We start from the raw sequence: 24,020 nt of genomic DNA, 5'->3' as shown, positions 1-24,020 counted from the left end.
GGTTGAGAGGCAATAAGATATTCATTGGAGAACTAGAGCAAAATGTGCCACAGGATGATGTCCCTCGCTCAACATAACGACAACAACAACAACAATAATAATATGGCTGTGGCTCACAAATGGAACTCTGAAAAAGGAGACAAAGTAGGGCCTGATCCTGGCAGCCCAAGAAAAAGCCATTCGAACCAATGCCATCAAAGCCAGAATTGAAAAGTCAACAACAGATCCCAAATGTAGACTCTGCAAGGAGGCAGATGAAACAATACATCACATCCTCAGCTGCTGCAAGAAGATCGTGTAGACAGACTACAAGCAGAGGCACAACACCGTTGATCAGACGATTCATTGGAACTTGTGCCACAAAGACCATCTGCCTGTGACAAAGAACTGGTGGGATCACAAGCCAGAAAAAGTTACAAAGAATGAACATGTCAAACTCCTCTGGGACTTCTGAATTCAAACAGAGTTTTGGAGCACAACACTCCTGACCTCACAATAATAATAATAATAATAATAATAATAATAATACTTTATTTGTACCCCGCTACCATCTCCCCAAGGGACTCGGTGTGGCTTACATGAGGCCAAGCCCAAACACAACAATACAGGCAATAATCACAACAATACAAGCAATTAAAATAGAACATAAACGATAAACATATAACATTATCAATAAGACAACATACAATTAAAACTGTGGGAAGGCCAAATGTAAAAATTAAAATTGCAATAGTGCTGAGGCATGGACGAAAAGGTGATAGTGGTGTTTGTGGAAGACATACGAGCAGACCTAAAAGTATAAAGTGCTTTGGAGGGACAAAGTGCTATGGGATCATTATTCCGGGAAGGCACACTGGAATAACCACGTCTTCAAGCTCCTCCTGAAGACTGCCAGAGTTGGGGCATGCCTGATGTCCTTAGGGAGTGAGTTCCAGAGTCGAAGGGCCACCACCGAAAAGGCCCTCTCTCTCATCCCCACCAATCGCGCCTGCGATGCTGGTGGGATCGAGAGTAGGGCCTCTCCAGATGAACGAAGAGATCATGTGGGTTTGTATGCAGAGATGCGGTCACGCAGGTAGGCGGGTCACAAACTGTTCAGGGCTTTGAAGGTAAGAACCTGCACCTTGAATTGGGTCTGGTAGATGAATGGCAGCCAGTGGAGCTCCTTGAACAGGAGGGATGACTGCTCCCTGTAAGGAGCCCCAGTTAACAACCTGGCTGCCGCCCGCTGGATCATCTGAAAATTCTGGGCCGTTTTCAAGGGCAGCCCCACGTAGAGTGCATTGCAGTAGTCCAGTCTAGAGGTGACTAAGGCGTGGACCACCCTGGCCAGATCCGCCTTCCCGAGGTATGGTAGCAGTTGGCGCACGAGTCTTAATTGTGCAAAGGCCCTCCCAGCCACGAAGTAAAAAACGAAGTATGGATTGTCGATGTTGCAATCCCAGGTGACAGCAGGATTGCAGAGAAACAACTGGAAAAGCTGACACGATGTGAGGATTTAAAGATGTAACTGCAAAAACTCTGGCACAAGCCAGTCAAGGTGGTCTTAGTGGTGATTGCAACACTGGGTGCAGTGCCTAAAGACCTTGGCCGGCACTTAAACACAATCGGCGCTGAAAAAATTACCATATGCCAGCTGCAAAAGGCCACCTTACTGGGATCTGCACGCATTATTCGCCGATACATGACACAGTCCTAGGCACTTGGGAAGTGTCCAACGTCTGATCCAATACAACAGCCAGCAGAGTGTCCTTGTTTGCTGTGGACTCGACTTGTTGTGTTTCAAATAATAATAATAAAACTTTATTTATACCCCGCCACCATCTCCCCAAGGGGACTCGGGGCGGCTTACATGAGGCCACGGTCATCAATGCAATATACACAATTATAACACAAAAACATAACAAAAAAATAAAAATAACCTAAAATACAACGTTTTTGCAGTTTAATTAACTTTTATATGTTGTTATGATATAACCAATTAGGAAACAAAAACTCATGTTACATGGTGTTGTTTAAATAACACTGAAATACAACACCGCCTGAGCTCTGCGAGTGCAGCATTCTTCCAAATAAAAATGCCGACGATCAAAGAACAAGGAGGAAATACGATCAAAATGAGCTGCATCATAGTGGATGAAGCGACAGCACCCTCCTGTGGCCAGAATCGAGCATAACCTCCAGGCGTCGAAGTTGGAAATGCCAAAATACCTCTGTCTGGTATGTCTAAAAACAGCACTGAATGTTGGCCGTGTATGTGTGCATTGTGATCTGTGCTAAATACTCTTTGGGGTGAGACGGGTGGAATATAAATCTATATAAATAAAAATGTAATGTTCGTTTGTGGGATTAACAGAACTCAAAAACCACTGGACGAATTGACACCAAATCTAGACACAATAAACCTAACAACCCAATGTATGTCCTTCACTCAAAAAATGATTTTGCCCTTTGGGAGTTGTAGTTGCTGGGATCTATAGTTCACCTACAATCAAAGAGCATTCTGAACCCCACCAACAATGGAATTGAACCAGTCTTGGCATACAGTTCTCCCATGACCAACAGAAAATACTGGAAGGGTTTGGTGGGCAGTGTCCTTTGGTTTTGGAGTTGTAGTTCACCAACATCCAGAGATCACTGTGGACGCAAACAATTATGGATCTGGACCAAACTCTACACGAAGACTCAATATGCCCAAATATGAATACTGGTGGAGTTTGGGGAAAATACAATCTTGACATTTGGGAGATGTAGTTGCTGGGATTTGTAGTTCACCTACAATCACAGAGCATTCCGAACCCCACCAACAATAGAATTGGGCCAAACCTCCCACACAGAACCCCCATGTGGGCCACAGTAATGCGTGGCAGGGGACGACTAGTACTATAAATAAATGAATACCTGCATGCACAATTTCTCATGGCTCTTAGGGAGAAGATGGGTCACAATTTGCACACTAGTTTAGCCTTTGTTTACATTATATAACCATGGGGACCAATTCTGTTATTGACTGGACCGCATCCCTTAAAGGGATGGAATGCTTCTCCCTTGCATAACCACCTGCTGCATAATTTGTCATCAATAATGCTTATCCTACAGCAGTAACATGCATCTGTTCCCAGTGCTAAAAGAGATGCCTGGATAAAGCCCCAATTCCAGAACAAGGTAATAGATCCTGCTGTTCCATTCAGTTCTATGATCTGCCATTCTATTTTTCTGGATGCCTCCCTGTATCCATGGCTATACCTGGCCCGTCAGGTGATGGGATGGCGCAAATGTCTGTGAGTAAGAAATAGCATGTTGAACTACCTGAAAATAGATTCGTTGGAAAGCTTCAAAACATGAGATCCTATGTTCCAGAATCCCACTTCAAGTGTCAAAATCTCTCACGTGGTTCAAGCTGCATATGAGTCTATGAGGGCCCTTTAAAAACATCCCCTTCAGGACAAGGATGGGGAAAATGATGCCCTTCCTATGCTGCTTCTGCTGCTCTGTGCATGGTGCGCACGAGGCTGTGCTCTGCATTCAGCCCCACTGTTGACTTTCTCTGTAGCTGAGGTGAGTCATGCCTGGCTCTTGGGTGACACAGAAAAGCCCTCTGGAAGTGATCAGGCTCAGATATCTGTTCTGTGGCTTCCCTGGGAAGGGAAAGGGATAAAGAAAGGGATGGAGAAGAGAAGAAGCATGTGCGCATTGCATGTGGAGCGCAGGGTGAATCTGAGAGAGAAAAGAGGGTGCAGAAAGAAAGAGGGGGAAAGAGAGAAGGGAGGTGTGGGGGGAAAAGGGAGAGAGAAAGAATAGGGGTATTGAGAGGGAAAGGAAGGCAGGAGGAAGAGAAAAGGAGGATGAAGGGAGAAAGGGAGGGCAGAAGATAGGAGAGAATAAGGAAAAAAAGATGCAAAAGAGAAAAGAGAAAGGAGGATGCAAAGGAAAAGGGAGTCAGGAGGGAGAGAAAAGGAGATTCAGTGAGAAAGGGATTGAGAAGTGGGTAGAAAAAAGGGGGATTTTGCAGCAAAGACATAGAAGAGAAAAAGAGAATGCAGAGAGAAAGGGAGGATGGAAGAGAGAGAAGAAGGAAAAAGATGCAAAAGAGAAGACAAAGGAGGATGCAAAATGGGATTTTGGCCTGCATCAATACGAGCCTAGTGTCTAGATCCAGGGAAGTCATGCTCCTCATGCTCTATTCTGCTTTGGTTAGACCACACCTGGATTATTGTGTCCAATTCTGGGCACCACAATTGAAGAGAGACATTGACAGCTGGAATGTGTCCAGAGGAGGGCGACTAAAATGATGAAGGGTTGAAGAGTCTGGAGAACAAGCCCTATGAGGAGCGGCTTAAAGAGCTGGGCAGGTTTAGCCTGAAGAAGAGAAGGCTGAGAGGAGATATGATAGCCGTGTATAAATATGTGAGAGGAAGTCACAGGGAGGAGGGAGCGAACTTGTTTTCTGCTGTCTTAGAGACTAGGACATGGAACAATGGCTTCAAACTACAAGAAAGGAGATTCCATCTGAATATTAGGAAGAACGACTGGGAGAGCCGTTCAGCAGTGGAACTCTCTGCCCTGATGTGTGGTGGAGGCTCCTTCTTTGGAAGCTTTTAAACAGAGGCTGGATGGCCATCTGTCAGGGGTGCTTTGAATGCAATTTTCCTGCTTCTTGGCATAATGGGGTTGGACTGGATGGCCCAGGAGGTCTCTATGATTCTAAAACTCAAGTCTCCGATAAAGTACAAAATCAGCAGCAGTCTTACATCAGACAAAGGGTATTGATCACTAAATCCTTAGAAGCAGACTCGAAGCAGGTACAATTGGAGCGAAGACATAAGTATCAGAGTTGTTCGTTACCAGAGAAAGTTAACTGCTCCTGCTTCTGATTTATAGCTCTGAATTCCCCACGCAGGAGGTGCTAGGGCATCTCCCAATTGCCTCGGCGTTTCTAGCAGCTATTCTAGCTGAACGCCGTCTCTGCTCTGTTTACTTTTGCCTTTCCAGAAATGTGGGCACTTGCAAAACCTCATCTTCTGATTCTAACTGCCCTTCCAATTCCTGAACATGCGGAATCCCTAACATCATCTTTAATGATGTAACAAAGTCCTTTATTATTGAACAAATCCCACAAATACTTCTCAAATCTTCAATAGGTCAAACAAATGCTTGAAGGAAAGCACACGGTCACATAAAACTTTCTCATTATGCACCGAAAACCGGACTTGGGGTACTTACATGATACAAAGCCAGGACTGCTGATATTGCACCCCAGTGACTGTTGCTGTGACGCCCTGAATCGTATCTGACAAGAGGTGAACTGTCGAGAAAGAAAGAAAGAAATTTTATTTATTTATTTATTTATTTATTTGGGGTTCTTCTACCCCTCCCTTCTCACCCCGAAGGGGACTCAGGGCGGCTTACAAAAGCAAAGGCACAATTTGATGCCTGCATCATAAAACAATAATACACAAAATTACATCACCTGATGAACCAGCCTGGACACAGCATATGATTTGAGAACACAGAAATGCTGGACCACACCAACAACCACCATGTCAGACTACACAGAGAAGCCATTGAAATCCACAAGCATGTGGACAATTTCAACAGAAAGGAAGAGATCATGAAAATGAACAAAATCTGGCTACCAGTATTAAAAAACTCTAAAATTACAACAGCAAAACAGCAGAGAGGAAACAACCAGGCACATCTTAACACCTCCCAACAGGAGATTTTCCCAGGCTCAGGCAGGTGTTCAAATGCTAATGAAGGTGATCAGCTGAAACATTCACACCTAACTGCAGCAGGGAAGAGCTCCTTGCCCCACCCCAGCCATTCCACAGATATATAAACCCATTTTTCCTACTTCCAACAGACCTCACAACCTCTGAGGATGCTTGCCATAGATGCAGGCGAAACGTCAGGAGAAATGCCTCTAGAACATGGCTCTATAGCCCGAAAAAACCCACAAGAACCTAGTGATTCCAGCCATGAAAGCCTTCGACAATACAAAATTACATCAATTCACAGTTAACAACAATTCATGCATTATAACCAAAAAATCAATAAAATCATTAAAAACCAATACAAACCCAATTTCTCCTCTTACATGGTCAGCGTTCGCTAACTCATAGATCTAGTTTTACGTTCTACTTCATCAATCCTGTTGGTCTTACTCGCCTGATTGACTGATTTAATTGCCAAAGTGCCCGAAGGCCTGGTCCCATAACCACGTCTTCACCCTCCTCCTGAAGGCGAGGAGGGATGGTGATGCCCTGATTTCCCCCGGGAGTGAGTTCCACAGGTGAGGAGCTACCACTGAGAAAGCCCTGCTCCTCGTCCCCACCAGCCTCACTTGCGACAGTGGTGGGGTCGAGAGCAGGGCCTCCCCAGACGATCTCAGAGTCCGGGGTGGGACGTAGAGGGAGATACGTTCAGACAGATACACTGGACCGGAACCGTACAGGATTTTGTAGGTCAGTGTATCTGTCCGAACGTATCTCCCTCTACGTCCTACCCCGGACTCTGAGATCATCTGGGGAGGCCCTACTCTCGACCCCTCCACTGTCGCAAGTGAGGCTGGTGAGAAAGAAAGACAAGTGAGAAAGAAAGACAAGACTCTGTTACATCCAGGAAACATCACAAATGGAACTGAATTTGTATTGTTTGCAAATTGACTTGAAAACTAATCTGATAGGATCAGAAGTTATACTAAAGATTCCAGCTTTTGTATAACTTGGAGCCCCCAGTGGCGCACTGGGTTAAAGCGCTGAGCTGCTAAGCTGTTGACCAAAAGGTCGCAGGTTCGATTCCGAGGAGCGGTGTGAGCTTCAGCTGTCAGCCCTAGCTTCTGCCAACCTAGCAGTTCGAAAACATGCAAATGTGAGTAGATCAATAGGTACCACTCCGGCGGGAAGGTAAGGGCGCTCTATGCATTCATGCCGGCCACATGACCTTGGAGGTGTCTATGGACAATTATTCATAGTTTTCAGCTGAGACAAACAAGGAGAATGAGCGCCCATCTTACCATTCCCTTCTCGAGGGGTTCCTGAATCGGTGAATAAAGTGCTCATGATTTTGTCAAAGTTGCAGCTGGGCTCTGCGTTGTCCGAGTCTTCGGCAAAGTGTTTCAACATCTCCCGCAGGACGTCGTCCAGAGAGGTTGCCGTCTCGTCCAGGATGATACTGGCTCTGGCCAGGAACCCGTCCAGGTCCCGGTGCGCTCGGACCTCCTCCTCAAAATTCTTTAATTTTAGGTACTGCATGCAAAACAAGCAGACAAACATCTTGGTTAGCATTTAGGAGTTTCATGGTCTAGCTTTTTACTGTCTGGGGGAATCCTTTTTTTATTGTTTCTTGTCTGGAATGCCCCTGTTTTTGCGTATTGTTCTTTATTTACTGTCCTGATTTTAGAGTTTTTAAAAAAAATACTGCCACAGATGCAGGCAAAATGTCCAGATAATGCTTCTGGAACATGGCCATATAGCCTGGAAAACTCACAAGAACACAGTGATTCTGGCCATGAAAACTTTCGAGAAGACATAATGAGACATTTTATAGACTGGAAGCCACTTTGTTACAGAACATAGAATGCATTAGTTATAACTTGGTTTGATATACCATTATAATGTTTTAAAAGTTCAGCTGATTCATCTTTGTGAAGACCAACATGGCAACCTGTGCTTTTAATTGTCTAGGAAAGCACTGCACACCAAATGGAAAATGGTAGCTTGTCACAACCCAGGCCTGAAGCCACCTATGACCATAGCATCACACAAGAATTCAGAGTAGAAACAATTAGTTTACTGGAAAAACACACAAAAGATATATAGTAAAAAAATGGGAATCATGAAATAAGATGTAGAATCCAAAAAGTCAGTGTACAGAAGTGTTTATTATAATGTGTTTAAATCTGTATTTGTGTTTTACATTGGTTGCCCGTGGCTGGAGCGGCCCAGCTGTGAGAGATATGTTGCCATGGAAACAAGGCCGAAGAGGAGGTGGGAGGAGCTTAGAGAGAAAAAGGTTTGAAAGTGACAGTTAAGTTTCAGTCAGGAGGAAGAGACCCTGAGAGAGAGTAGCAGAGTCAGATAAGGACTCTGAGAGAGTAGCAGAGTCAGGGAAGAGACTCTGAGGAGTGAAGAAGTGTAGTGTTAGTTAGTGTTCGTGAATATTTCTTCAGCTAGGGAGCTGAAGGGTAAAACTTTGTTAGATTTCTTTAGTTAAAAAGAACTAACAGAGGCTTTGTACGATTGCCAGTCGGTGGAAGACTGGAGTTCTATTATTTGATCCAGTATAGATCAAACAGTGAGAATATTCACAGCAGGGAACACTGAATAATAGACACCTTCACCAGAGCAAGAGTTTAAAAGTTGTAACATCAAAGGCTGAATTGTATCTCTACCAAGTCATATTGTAATCATCAAGTATATGCCAAGCATAACCTCTCCATACTGTAACCATCAAGTATATGCCAAGCTGAACATCTTTATATTGCAACCACAAGCTTTGTTCAACAATAAACTTGTTCTCTTTATTATTTTAAAAACTGCCTCATCTCCATTGATTTTACGTTCGGTGCATTCCACTCTACCAAAATTACCTCACAACGCAAACAGAGACTAACAGAGACTTTAATACCAGCGTCTCTATACATTATGGTGGCAGTTTAATTAGCATTGTCGGAGGTTCCTTACAGTTTTTGGTGGTCCCATTTCGGTGGCGTTAATACTTCTTTGCAGTCAGCAATCAATGATCTCTTATAATTCCAAAAAAACATAGTCCCAAAATACAAAGACAGCTTAAGTCCATATGCAAAACTTAAACAAGAATACAAAACAAGAACATGGAAAACTCCAAAAATACTTAAATCCAAAACCAAGACTTGAAACAAGAACTAGAGAACCCAGGCTTAGCTGTACTTGAAAGCCATGTTGCCTGAACTGAGTGTTCCGTTACCGCCTAATAAACAGGCATAAAAGCATAATGTCTGCCTTGGAATTTCTGCTTCCCAGGAAGCTGTCTTGATTTACAAAGCTGGCTCTCTGCTCTAATCTGCAAGCGAACTTCTTTGCTTGGGTCAATATTGCCAGGGGCTTTCCCATGAGAGTTTCTCATCAACTCGTCTTTGTTAGATTCCTTATCTAGAGAGGATGATTCCAACTCCTGTGACTGGCCTTGAGGTTCAAAGGTAATTTCTCAGGCCCTGCACTTGTGCCTGCATCAGAATGAATCCCAGGAAAGCCCACAATCCCATATGGCTCTAAGTCAGACATGGGCAAACTGCCTAAGGGGAATATCTTGCATTTGTCACTGTTGAACCTCATTTTGTTAGTTTTGGCCAACCATCTCTCTAATATGTTAAGATCATTTTGAATTCTGCTCCTGTCTTCTGGAGCATTGGCTCTCCTTCCCAATCTGGTCCTATCTGCAAACTTAATGATCATGCCTTCTAATCTTTCATCTAAGTCATGAATCAAGATCCTGTCCCAGGCCCAGGACAGAACCCTGCTGATGGCACTCCGCTCGTCACTTCTTTCTGGGATGAAGAGGAAGCCTTGGGGAGAATCACCCTCTGGGTTTGTTCGCTTAACCAATTACAGATACACCTAACCATAGTTTTGCCTAGCCCACACTGGGTTAGTTTGTTTGCCATTTCCGCTCCCTTGGCAGCCACCTCTCCACAAAAGTCAACATCGACACCGAAATACAACACCGCCTGAGCTCTGCGTGTGCAGCATTTTTCTAAATGAAGCAGAGAGTGTTTGAGGACCGGGACATCTGTAGGGAGACCAAGGTGCTTGTTTATAAAGCTATTGTCCTCCCACCCTGCTATACACCTGAGAGATGTGGACTGTCTACAGTTGTCACATGCAACTCCTGAAACGAATCCATCAGCGCTGCCTCTGGAAAATCCTGCAAATCTCCTGGGAAGACAGGTGGACAAACATCAGCCTGCTTGAAGAAGCAAAGACCACCAGCATTGAAGCGATGGTCCTCCGCCATCAGCTCCGCTGGACCAGCCACGTTGTCCTGATGCCCGACCACGGACAAACGTCAGCATGCTGGAAGACTGCCAGCATTGAAGCGATGGTCCTCCGCCATCAGCTCCGCTGGACTGGCCACGTTGTACAGATGCCCGACCACCGTCTCCCAAAGCAGTTGCTCTACTCTGAACTCAAGAACGGCAAACAGAGTGTTGGTGGACAGGAAAAGAGATTTAAAGATGGGCTCAAAGCCAACTTTTAAAACTCTGGCATAGACACTGAGAACTGGGAAGCCCTGGTCCTTGAGCACTCCAGCTGGAGGTCAGCTGTGACCAGAAGTGCTGCAGAATTTGAAGAGGCATGAATGGAAGGCGAAAGAGAGAAATGTGCCAAGAGGAAGGAGCGTCAAGCCAACCCCAACCGGGACCGCCTTCCACCCGGAAACCGATGCCCTCACTGCGGGAGAAGATGCAGGTCAAGAATAGGGCTCCACAGTCACCTACAGACCCACCAGAACACTGATCCTGGAAGACTATCCTACTCGGCCAATGAGGGATCGCCTAAGTAAGTAAGTAAGTAAGTTTGCCAGAAGGTTTGATCTCGGTTGCAAATGTCCAGGATCGAACTCTCAGCAAAGTTATAAATCCCACCCATAAATTCATTGACTTTTAGGAGCACGAAGATTCAATGGGACTTTACGTGAGCCTTGTCAACTAAGTTGTATGGCCAACTCCACCCTGGGTGCAAGACCTGCGTCCGGATCAAGGCACACTTCCTCCCCACCCAATTGATGGATCTACACATATATCTGGATTGGGCACATTCCTTGCACATAGTTGCCACGACTGATTGGGAAAGGAAAAGGGCCAGGATACATAAAGACTTGACAATATCCATGAAAGGCATTGTGCCATTGTAGACCTTTGAGGGCAGGAGGAAGATTAAAGCTTGAGAAAAGTCATTTTTTAAAATCTGACTTTCCGAAACAGGAAATTTAACTTTCCTTTACGATCATAATACGGCAATTGCCGCCCTAGTTGAGGCACGCAAGAAGGGAGGCAAAACATGCAACTATAGGTAGATATCATTAAATGCATCATGTAATCTGATTCAGATAATATATTATCTCAACTTGCCAGGATATGGTGTCAAGGGTCTTGGAATCTATATAAATAATAATGTAATGTTCATTTGTGGGATTAACAGAACTCAAAAACCACTGAACGAATTGACACCAAATTTGGACACAAGACACCTAACAACCCAATGTATGTCCTTCACTCAAAAAATTGATTTGGTCATTTGGGAGTTGTAGTTGCTGGGATTTATAGTTCACCTACAATCAAAGAGCATTCTGAACCCCACCGATGACGGAATTGAACCAAACATGGCACACAGTTCTCTCATGACTAACAGAAAATACTGGAAGAGTTTGGTGGGCAGTGTCCTTTGAGTTTTGGAGTTGTAGTTCACCTACATCCAGAGATCACTGTGGACTCAACAATGATGGGTCTGGACCAAACTCTACATGAATACTCATTATGCCCAAATTGGAACACTGTTGGAGTTTGGGGAAAATAGAATCTTGACATTTGGGAGTTGTAGTTGCTGGGATTTATAGTTCACCTACAATCACAGACCATTCTGGACCCCACTAACAATAGAATTGGGCAAAACCTCCCACACAGAACCCCCATGTGGGCCACAGCAAGACGTGGCAGGGGACGGCTAGTCTATAAAAATCAAAATGTGATGTTCATTTGTGGGATTAACATAACTCAAAAACCACTGCACGAATTGAGACCAAATTTGGACACATGACACCTCTCAGGCCAATTAGTGACCATCACTCATAAAAACGCCAAAAAACACAGCAGAGGGGACTTAAAAAGCCAAAGAACAAAACAAAACAAAAAATTACAACGCATGCACAAAACCATATATATACACAAACATGCATATATACAGAAATATATACACACACATATGCATATATATACACACAAAACACATATACACAGACTGGGCCACAGCAATGCATGGCAGAGGATGTCTAATTTATATAAATAAAAATGTAATGTTCATTTGGGGGATTAACATAACTCAAAAAGCACTGGATGAATTGACACCAAATTTGGACACAATACACCTATTTATTTATTATTTATTTACTGTATTTGTATACCGCCTTTCTCAGCCTATCGGCGACTCAAAGCGGTTTTCCAACAAAACAGTATACAGAGTATCATAGAACAATTTAAAACATTACAATTACGTAACCCACAACAACAATAAAGGCCAACAAGTGACCATCACTTACAAAAACACTGAAAAACACAATGGAAGGGACTTAAAAATCCAAAAAATAAAAAATGCATTACAACACATGAGCAAAACCACATATATACACATATACACACACGTATACACATACATACACAGGGAGTGGAGGGATGGAGGAAAGAGAAAAGAAGAAAAGACAAAAGGGAAGGAAGGAAGGAAGGAAGGAAGGAAGGAGAAAGAGATAGAGGGAAGGAGGGAGGAAAGAGGGAAGGAAGAATGAAAGGATGGAAGGGAAGGAGGGAGAAAGAAGGAAGTGAGGAAGGGAGGGAAGGAGGAACGAGAGAAGGAAAGAAGCAAGGAAGTGGAGGGATGGAGGAAAGAGAAAATAAGAAAAGACAAAAGGGAGGGAGGGAGGAAGGAAGGTAGGAAAGAAGGAGAAAGAGCTAGAGGGAAAGAGGGAAGGAAGAATGAAAGGATGGAAGTGAAGGAGGGAGAAAGAAGGAAGTGAGGAAGAGAGGAAAGGAGGAGGAACGAGAGAAGGAAGGAAGGAAGGGTAGAAGGGAATGGAGATATGGCGAGAGGGAGGAAAGAGAGAAGAAGAAAAGAGAAAAGGGAAGGTAGGAAAGGACAGAAGGAAGGAGAAAGAAATATAGAGAAGGAGGGAGAAAGAAGGAGGTAGATACAGAAGGGAGGGAGGGAAGGAGGAAGGAAGGAAAGAGAGACGGAAGGAAGGGGCGTATAGAAGGGTGAAGGGAATCGAAGGAGGGAGTGGAGGGGGGAAAGAGAGAAGGAAGAAAAGACAAAAGAGAAAGAAGGAAGGGAGGAAAGAAGGGGAGTAAAGAAAGTGAGAAGGAAGGAAGGAGAGGATGTTGAGAGTGAGGAGGGCCTGAGGAAAGAGCCCAAGGGGCTGCATCCTTCCCCTACCCATCTCCAGGCCCACACCTAATCTAGAGCATCTGGTATTTGTGTGTGGTCTCCCACCCAAGTACTAACCAGGACTGACCCTGCTTAGCTTCCAAGAAAATTAAGGATCTATTGCCCTTAACGTACTGAAACATAATTCAGTTTTGAACCCCAAAATTCTCACCCTCTACGATTTGCAGATTGTGGGCTTTCCTGAGATTATTATCAGCTTCAGCTACAAAAAGGAAGAGAATGCCTTCTCTTCTTTGCAAGGAACTTTCATTCTAGGTGAAAATGATCGACTGCCTTACCAAGAAGTGATGAAGGGATCGGTTATTTCTCTGACAATGCAGCTAGGAACAAAGAACTTTGGAAACTCGGGTTTCAAAACAGAAAGACAGGAAGATAGACAGAGAGGCCTAACCTAGTTTGAACAGAAGGCAAGCTTTCCACACCTTGGCGTTCTTTGAATACGGCCGCTAAATGGGGAAAAATGAGGCCGTGCAAACCCCTGCAAAAAATATTTATGCTGCAAGAGTAATTAAGGGAAGTTCATTAAGAAATGAAACAAAACATTGTTGCACTTACTTTTCTCGATGTGTGTAATAAAACGCAGCCAGTGCTTTCGCTTTCTGCTGGAAAAAAAGAGAGAGAAGTTACAATTGTGGGTCCGGAAAGCAACAGTTTGTGACTATGTATTGTCGAAGGCTTTCATGGCCGGAATCACTGGGTTGTTGTAGGTTATTCCGGGCTATATGGCCATGTTCTAGAGGCATTCTCTCCTGACGTTCCACTTGCATCTATGGGCAAGCATCCTCAGAGGATGCTTGCCATAGATGCAGGCGAAATGTCAGGGAAAAATGCCTCTAGAACATAGCCATATAGCCCGGAAAAACCTACAACAACCCAGTTGTGTGACTATTTTCAAGTTTGGAATAGTTCTGCTGGAGGTTGCCATACAGAAGTGGTTCTCAACCCTCCTAATTCCGCGACCCCTTAATACATTTCCTCATGTTGTGGTGACCCCTAAACATAGCATTATTTTCATTGCTACTTCATACTTGTAATTTTGCTACTGCTATGAATCGTAATGTCAGTATATGATCTGCAGGATGTATTTTCATTCACTGGACCAAATTTGGCACAAATACCCAATACACCCAAACTTGAATACTGGTGGGGTCGAGGGGTATGTGTGTTTCATTTTGTCATTTGGGAGTTGTAGTTGCTGAGATTTATAGTTGAGCTACAATCAAAGAGCATTCTGAACTCCACCAACAATGGAACTGAACCAAACTTGGCACACAGAACTCCCATGACCAACAAAAATACTAAAAGGGTTTGGTGGGCATTGACTTTTGAGTTTTGGAGTTGTAGTTCACCTACATCCAGAGAGCACTGTCGACTCAGACAATGATGGATCTGGACCAAACTTGGCATTTATACTCAATATGCCCAAACGTAAATACTGGTGGAGTTTGGATCAAATAGACCTTGACATTTTGGAGTTGTAGTTGCTGGGATTTATAGTTCACCTACAATCAAAGAGCATTCTGAACCTCTTCCTGAGTAAAGATAATTGTTAGTTTGGAGTTGCTTAAATTTTTTGGACACAACACATCCTGTATCACAGAGAGGACATCTACACGGTAGAATTAATCTAGTTTTATACCCCTTAATAGGAGCACCCAGTGGCACAGTGGGTTAAACCGCTGAGCTGCTGAACTTGCTGGAGATGCCCAAGGAAATGCCCATCTTCTCTAGAGGTTTCCATTGTCTTTAGAAGTGCCCATCATCTCCTGGAGATGCCCAAAGGATTTTTCCATAGGATTTTCTATTTTCTTTAGAAGTCCCCATCTTCTCCTGAAGATGCCCATAGAAGTTTCCATGTTCCCTAGCAGTTTCCATCCTCTCCTGGAGATGCCAAAATAAGTCTAGATCTTCTCCTGGAGATGGCCAAAGAATTTCCCATCATCCTAGGGAACTTTTTCCATAAACCTGTTGTAGACATCTTTGTTGTGCCTTCAGGTTGTTACTGATTTAGGGATTTCTAGGGTTGACAATGTGCAACTCGTCCAATAGGTTTCCATAGCTGAATGGGGATTTGAACCCTGGTTTCCAGAGTGTTCGTCCAATGCTTAATCTACTATGAATCTAGTGAACCATGACACCAATTTTCCACCCAAATCCGTCTCCCAGCTCTTCCTAATTGCAAAAGCAACATGATAAAGAAAGGTGGGCATTTGTTTAAAACAGTGGTTCTCAACCTTCCTAATGCCGCGACCCCTTAATACAGTTCCTCATGTTGTGGTGACCCCCAACCATAACCCTAACATGATGAATCGCCATGCAAATAATGATCTGCAGGATGTATTTTCATTCACTGGAGCAAATTTGGCACAAATACCCAGTATGCCCAAATCTGAATACTGGTGTGGTTGGTGGGGGGATTGATTTTGCCATTTGGGAGTTGTAGTTGCTAGGATTTATAGTTAACCTGTAAACAAAGAGCATTCTGAACCCCACCAACAATGGAATTGAACCAAAGATGGCACACATAACTCCCATGACCAATAGAAAATACTGGAAGGGTTTGGTGGGCATTGAACTTGAGTTTGGGAGTTGAAGTTCGCCTATATCCAGAGAGCACTCTAGACTCCAACAATGATGGATCTGGACCAAACTTGGCACGAATACTCAATATGTTCAAATGTGAACACTCATGGGGTTTTGGGAAAATAGACCTTGAGATTTGGGAGTTGTACTTGCTGGAATTTATAGTTCACCTACAATCAAGGAGAGTTCTGAACCCCAACAACTTCCCACACAGAGACCTCCATGACCAACAGAAAATACTGTGTTTTCTGATGGTCTTTGGCAACCCCTCTGACACTCCTTCACGACCCCACCAGTGGTCCCGACCCCCAGGTTGAGAAACACTGGTTTAAAATAGGAAAACAACTTGAATCTGAAGGAGGTGCATTGTGTGCATCTTTCCTTCCCCTTTTTCTGTTCTTTTCAGATTACCTCCCTGGCATTCAGGACTGAGTTTTTCTTTACTGTGATGTTGATGCCAGGAATTAATTTTAGGTATGAGCAACATGAGACACTGGGGAAGGCTGGCTTGGAAATCTATGTGTGGAGAATATGCAATTTGGAGCCCCAGGAAGAGCGAGGCAGAGAGGGACGCAACCCTAAAACCTCCGCTGAATTCACAAAGCTCTCGGGATGACTGGAAGACTGTGTTCTGTCCTTTGTTGAAGGAGGTGTGGAAATTTAATAACATTCGAGTCCCCCTCTGGAGTCCCTTGTTGAGCTCTTCTGCACTCCCTTCCACCCGCCAGGACTGTTCCCTTCACCAATTCTCTCTAAAGCCATGAACCCTTTTTTTCCATTAACACAACCAGCTGCAGTCCTGAACACATCCCCTGGATCACAGTTACCGAACCTGTCTCTGAGAAGCAGGACAAAAAGAGAGAAATGCCTAAGCCACAGAAAGCATCCTTTTATGTGCAGTACAGTCAGCTCTCCACACTTGCAAGCTTGATTTGATGATTACGGATTTCATTCAAATGCGCTCTCTAGGAATACAAAGGTACTCTAGTGTAAATCGACAAGCGTTAATAATTATAATAACACTTTATTTATGTTCCCAAGGGGACTTAGGGTGGATCACAGTACACATACATGGCAAACATTCATAGAATCATAGAATCAAAGTGTTGGAAGAGATCTCATGGGCCATCCAGTCCAACCCCATTCTGCCAAGAAGCAGGAATGTTGCATTCAAATCACCCCTGACAGGTGGCCATCCAGCCTCTGTTTAAAAGCTACCAAAGAAGGAGCCTCCACCACACTCCGGGGCAGAGAGTTCCACTGCTGAACGGCTCTTACAGTCAGGACGTTCTTCCTCATGTTCAGATGGAATCTCCTCTCTTGTAGTTTGAAGCCATTGTTCCGCGTCCTAGTCTCCAAGAAAGCAGAAGACAAGCTTGCTCCCTCCTCCTCCCTGTGGCTTCCTCTCACATATTTATACATGGCTATCATATCTCTTCTCAGCCTTCTCTTCTTCAGGCTAAACATGCCCAGCTCCTTAAGCCGCTCCTCATAGGGCTTGTTCTCCAGACCCTTGATCATTTTAGTCGCCCTCCTCTGGACACATTCCAGCTTGTCAATATCTCTCTTGAATTGTGGTGCCCAGAATTGGACACAATATTCCAGGTGTGGTCTAACCAAAGCGGAATAGAGCATGGGGAGCATGACTTCCCTAGATCTAGACACTAGACTCCTCTTGATGCAGGCCAAAATCCCATTGGCTTTTTTTGCCACCACATCACATTCCTGGCTCATGTTTAACTTGTTGTCCATGAGGACTCCAAGATCTTTTTCACACGTACTGCTCTCGAACCAGGCATTGTCCCCTCTTCTGTACCTTTGCATTTCGTTTTTCCTGCCAAAGTGGAGTATCTTGCATTTGTCCCTATTGAACTTCATTTTGTTAATTTTGGCCCATCTCTCTAATCTGTCAAGATCGTTTTGAATTCTGCTCCTGTCCTCTGGAGTATTGGCTCTCCCTCCCAATTTGGTGTTGTCTGCCAACTTGATGATCCTGCCTTCTAACCCTTCATCTAAGTCATTAATAAAGATGTTGAAGAAGACCGGGCCCAGGACGGAACCCTGCGGCACTCCACTTGTCGCTTCTTTCCAAGATGAAGAAGAAGCATTGGTGAGCACCCTCTGGGTTCGTCCATTCAGTGCTGTTTTGGATAGACAATGCAGAGATAGACAGGACAGAAAGGAGGTATATTGCGTCGATGTCCAGCTTTTTGGCGCCTTGGAAGGTTGTGCTCGAATCCAGCCACAGGAGGGTGCTGTCGTTCCATCCTCTATGACAAAGAGCCATCAGGACTTCATCCTTCCTTTTGGTCGCTGGGGAATTTCTGACCTTTTATCTTTATGGTTTTGTAAAATACCTCCCCCGCTCGTTTAGGTCATCAGTAAGCTGGGCTGAGAGTTGGGTGCTCACGCCAAATCAGGGCTTCAAACTGGCAACCTTTCAGTTGGTAGATCTTATCATTGCTGGTGATTTCTCAGCTGTACTAAAGCCTGGCCCTATATTGGAAGACTACTACTATTATTTTACTGACACAAAAACACAGTATGACACAGCAAACGAGATCTATATGCTGGATTTCGTTTCACAAAAATCACAAGCCAAACACTTCCCAAGTGTCAAGGAACGTGTGATATATTTTTGAACGATGCACGCAGATCCAAGTAAGGTGGCCTTTTACAGTTGACAGATCGTGATTTTGTCGATGTTTATTGTTTCCAAATGCCGGCTGAGATCTTTTGGCATGGCTCCCAGTGTGCCCATTACCACTGGGACCACCTGTACTGGTTTATGCCAGATCCTTTGCAGTTCAATTTTGTGGTCCTGATAACAGCTGAGATTTTCCTGTTGTTTTTCGTCAATTTGACTGTCACCTGGCATAGTGACATCAATAATCCAAACCTTTTTCTTTTCCACGATCATGAGGTCTGGTGTATTGTGTTCCAAAACTTTGTCAGTTTGGATTCGAAAGTCCCACAGTATTTTTGCACATTCATTTTCCACTACCTTTGCAGATTTATGATCCCCTTACCAGTTCTTTACTAGTGGCAGGTGGTACTTCTGTCATAGGTTCCAGTGAATCATCTGGGCCACAGAGTTGTGCCTTTGTTTGTAGTCTGTCTGTGCAATTTTCTTGCAGCAGCTGAGGAGATGATCAATAGTTTCATCCGCTTCCTTGCACAGTCTGCATTTTGGGTCATCAGCTGATTTTTCAATCCTGGCCTTAATTGCATTTGTCCTGATGGCTTTCTCCTGGGCTGCAACAATCAGGCCTTCTCTCTCCTTCTTCAGGGTTCCATTCGTGAACCATAACCAGGTCTTCTCCTTGTCAACTTTTCCTTCAATCTTCTCAAGGAACTGCCCATGCAATGCTTGGTGAGCTCCGCTTTTAGCCCCAGATTCTGCCAACCTGACATTAAGTCTAGTCGTGTCTGGCTCTTGGAGGTGATGCTCATTTCTGTTTCTAAGTCGAAGAGCCGGCATTGTCCGTATATACCTCCAAGTTCATATGGCTGGTATGACTGCATGGAGCACTGTTACCTTACCACAGAAGAGGTATCTATTGATCTACTCACATTTGCATGTTTTCAAACTGCCAGGTTGGCAGAAGCTGGGGCTAACGGTGGGAGCTTAACCTGCTCCTCGGATTCAAACCTGTGACCTTTTGGTCAGAAAGTTCAGCAGCTACCGGGGGCTCCAGTTCAAAAACATGGAAATGTATGTAGATCAATAAGTATCTCTTTTGCAGGAAGGTAACAGGTGCTCCATGCACTCGTGCAGGCCACATGACCTTGGAGACATCTATGGACGATTCCGGCTCTTCAGTTTAAAAATGGAGATGAACACCACCCCCCAGAGTCGGACTCAACTAGACTTAATGTCAAGGGGAAACCTTTACCTTTACTTATCTATATCTATATACATCATGTGTGTGAATGTATGTATACACGCACACACAATAATGTATAATACATATAAGTCTGATATGACCTGTACTGTATAAATGAGGTTTGGAAATATTTCCTCTACACTTCTTATGTACTGCACTTGATTCCTGTGCAGTTTCCTCTATAGCTGCTCCACGGCATTGATTGCAAACATTTTTTTTTGTGCCAGGAGCGACTTGAGAAAACTCCAAGTCGCACCTGGTGTAAGAGAATTGGCCGTCTGCAAGGGCGTTGCCCAGGGAATGCCTGGATGTTTTGATGCTTTACCATCCTTATGGGAGGCTTCTCTCATGGCCCCGCATGGGGAGCTGGAGCTGACAGAGGGAGCTCATCTACGCTCTCCCTGGATTTGAACCTGCGACCTGTTGGACCAGTCCTGCCGACACAAGGGTTTAACCCATTGCGCCACCGGAGGCTCCTACAAACATCATAAACCCTTGGGAGTGATCCTGGACTCATCACTAAGTCTGGAACCCCAGGTTTCAGCAGTGGCCAGGAGATCTTTTGCACAGTTAAAACTTGTGCGCCAGCTGTGCCTGTACCTTGGGAAGTCTGACATGGCTACGATGGTCCATGCTCTGGTTACATCCTGTATAGATTACTGCAGCGCTTTCTACGTGGGATTGCCTCTGAAGACTCCCTGGAAGCTGCAATTAGTCCAGCGTTCGGCAACCAGGCTACTGATGGGAGCTGGGTACAGGGAGCGCACAACTCCCTTGCTGCACCAGCTCCACTGGCTGCCAATTAGCTTCCGAACACAATTCAAAGTGCTGGTTTTCACCTATAAATCCCAAACGGTTCCGGCCCAGTTTACCTGTCTGAACGTATTCTCCCCTATGAACCATCAAGGACGTTAAGATCTTCCGGAGAGGCCCTGCTCTCGGTCCCACCACCTTCGCAAGCAGGTTTGGTGGGAACGAGAGACAGGGCCTTCTCTGTGGTGGCCCTTCGGCTATGGAACTCTCTCCCGAGCGAGATTAGATCTGCCCCCTCCCTCTTGCCCTTCAGGAGGCTAGTGAAATCCTGGTTATGGAACAAAGCATTCCCAGAATAATGGCTGAGACTGGTTACAGACCAAAGTGAGTGACCACATATGCGGACTGAGTTGAACATGGTATATATGTATTTTATCTTTATGTATTTTAGTCTTGTTTTGTTGTATGATGTTTTAACTTGTATTAGTAGCATTGAATCCTTGCTGTAAGCTGGTCTGAGTCCCTCTACGAAGGTGAGAAGATTGGGATATAAAAGTTTTAAATAATACATAAATAAATAAATAAATAAATATTGTAACAGACTTCCTTGTCTTAATTAGAAATGTATCCATTTGAGTTGCAATGACTGCAACTCAATCAACAAATGGTGCAAATTATAAAAGTGAAAACAGTATATACACTTGAACAGCACCAGTCTTTTCATGTGACACACCACCACTTTTCACGTGACACACCTGGGACTATAAGCAACACACTATTTTGTCACGACATACAGTTTGGAAAGCTCTGGATTAATGGACTGATTACTGTGCTGAAAGCTTGGGGCGAATCTTGCTACGCAATACAGAAAAGGTACAGGATGGAGACTACGGCACAACAGAAATGTAATGGAGGGATTGTTCTTAAATGTACACTTTTCCCTGGCACATAAATCCTGGAACAAGTCCTGATTCCTCCTGTCTAAACACACATCAATTGTGCACTGATGTTTGGAAGGAGTGACAAAATGAAGTGGGTTGAAAATCCAGGAAGCTCCTTCGGAGGCCGTGCTCACAAGGCGCACAATCGGTGCATCCATTTCCATTCTTCAGTGTCCGAAGTGGCTCGCGTCCCGCCCCTGACATCAGGTTTCCAAAATAGGCATTTTCCCTTTTTTTATCAGATGGAGATCGTGGGGTCCGCATTGTGCCTGGCGACATAAAAAGGGCCTCGGCATTAATGCGAGGAAACGCGGCCATTGTGTGCGGAGGGATGCCCAGACTGATCGTCTCTGGACGCACGCTCTCCCTGGAATTCCTTGGCGCCACCAAAGTGGGCTTTCTATGGGCTTCCCTTGCCCTCCCCTTTACACAAACAACCTTCGCCAGCCTCCGTTGGGAAGCGCTTGTTTTGCTAAACAGGTTGCAATGTGCTGCCTGTGTCCAGGCGTTCGCCCGGAGCGCCTTTCAGGAAACTGTTGACTCGGGGATCGAGGAATGATCTATTGTTGTCGGAGGGTGGGACGATCCCTATAAAGCGGGCTGCAAAAGTGTTAAAAGTGTACATTTCTGCCCCATTATTGTCACTCACAAAAGCCATATCCTGCCGACCAAGTGGGTTTACTTCAAAACACTTGACGGCTAAGAATACATAAAGAAAACATTATAGATTTTAGGCGTTGATTTTTCTTTTATCAATCTATTTATTATTATTTTGAAATCTTAGTATCATTATGTTCCAATATTCATTTATTTATTATTTACTAGTCGTCCCCTGCCACATGTGTCTGTGTATATATGTTTTGTGTGTATATATGTTTGTATCATAGAATCATAGAGTTGGAAGAGACCTCCTGGGCCATCCAGTCCAACCCCATTCTGCCAAGAAGCAGGAATATTGCATTCAAATCACCTCTGACCGATGGCCATCCAGCCTCTGTTTAAAAGCTTCCAAGGAAGGAGCCTCCACCATACTCCGGGGCAGAGAGTTCCACTGCTGAACGGCTCTCACAGTCAGGAAGTTCTTCCTCATGTTCAGATGGAATCTCCTCTCTTGTAGTTTGAAGCAATTGTTTCTCATCCTAGTCTCCAAGGAAGCAGAAAACAAGCTTGCTCCCTCCTCCCTGTGGCTTCCTCTCACATATTTATCCATGGCTATCATATCTCCTCTCAGCCTTCTCTTCTTCAGGCTAAACATTCCCAGCTCCTTAAGCCACTCCTCATAGGGCTTGTTCTCCAGACCCTTGATCATTTCAGTCGCCCTCCTCTGGACACATTCCAGCTTGTCAATATCTCTCTTGAATTGTGGTGTCCAGAATTGGACACAATATTCCAGGTGTGGTCTAACCAAGGCAGAATAGAGAATGGGGAGCATGACTTCCCTAGATCTAGACACTCTGCTCCTATTGATGCAGGCCAAAATCCCGTTGGCTTTTTTGCTGCCGCATCACATTGTTGGCTCATATTTAACTTGTTGTCCACGAGGACCCCAAGATCTTTTCCACACATACTGCTCTCAAGCCAGGCATCCCCCATTCTGTCTCTTTGCATTTCGTTTTTCCTGCCAAAGTGGAGTATCTTGCATTGGTCACTGTTGAACTTCATTTTGTTAGTTTTGGCCCATCTCTCTAATCTGTCAAGATCATTTTGAATCCTGCTCCTGTCCTCTGGAGTATTGGCTATCCCTCCCAATTTGGTGTCATCTGCAAACTTGATGATCCTGCCTTCTAACCCTTCATCTAAGTCATTAATAAATTTATTAATGTCATTAATAAATAAATTTATTTATGACAGTTATATGCCGCCCTCTCTCACCCCGAAGGGGACTCAGAGCAGCTTATTATTAGTATTAGTAATATTATTATATTACTAGCCGTCCCCTGCCACGCGTTGCTGTGGCCCAGTCTGGTGATCTGGAAAAGTAATGAGAAAGTGTTGGTTTTTAATATATGTAATTTCTTTATGCTTGTGGGTAAACAGTATTTCTTGCTGTTCCTTTGTCAGTGTTGATGTGGAGAGTGTCTGGTTTGCCCACCCTGGAACAGGCAACATATCAGTGTCCTTCTTTAGGAGTCCCTTTCAAATCTATGATACTATATCTGTGTGTGTGTGAATTGTATCTATCTATCTATCTATCTATCTATCTATCTATCTATCTATATGGCTGGATGGCTCTTTGTCAGGAGGACTTTGATTATGTTTTCTTGCCCTGATGAAGGGAGTTGGATTGGATGACCTTAAGTATTTTCTGTTGATCATGGGGGTTCTGTGTGGGAAGTTTGCCCCGATTCTGTCGTTCATGTGGTTCAGAATGCTCTTTGATTGTAGGTGAACTGTGAATCCCAGTGATTACAACTCCCAAAAGTCAAGGTCTATTTCCCCCAAACTCCATCTGTGTTTGTATTTGGGCATATGGAATATTTGTGCCAAGTTTGGTCCAGATCCATCATTGTTTGAGTCCACAGTGCTCTCTGGATGTAGGTGAACTACAACTCCCAAACTCAAGGTCAATGCCCACCAAACCCTTCAGTATTTTCTGTTGGTCATGCAAGTCCTGTGTGCCAAGTTTGGTTCAATTCCATCATTGGTGAAGTTCAGAATGCTCT

General features: G+C 44.3%; 1 protein-coding gene across 3 annotated transcripts in view; it reads right to left on the bottom strand.

Annotated features, from left to right (window-relative positions):
• SLC4A11 (solute carrier family 4 member 11) overlaps positions 1-24,020 on the bottom strand; it is a 192,804-nt gene that overhangs the window by 63,496 nt on the left and 105,288 nt on the right. For 2 of the 3 annotated variants that reach the window (XM_067468545.1, XM_067468548.1), the window contains exons 4-6: positions 13,749-13,795; positions 7,016-7,247; positions 5,224-5,305 (exon numbers count right to left, since the gene is read on the bottom strand). In XM_067468545.1, coding sequence (XP_067324646.1) covers positions 5,224-5,305; positions 7,016-7,247; positions 13,749-13,795 — 361 coding nt within the window. The remainder of the gene's footprint in view (positions 1-5,223; positions 5,306-7,015; positions 7,248-13,748; positions 13,796-24,020) is intronic. The other variant, XM_067468547.1, reaches the window with a different exon arrangement.

This window comes from Anolis sagrei, chromosome 5 (genome assembly GCF_037176765.1).
Source record: "Anolis sagrei isolate rAnoSag1 chromosome 5, rAnoSag1.mat, whole genome shotgun sequence".
Classification (NCBI taxonomy): domain Eukaryota; kingdom Metazoa; phylum Chordata; class Lepidosauria; order Squamata; family Dactyloidae; genus Anolis; species Anolis sagrei.
This window is presented reverse-complemented; position numbering and strand designations above follow the sequence as displayed.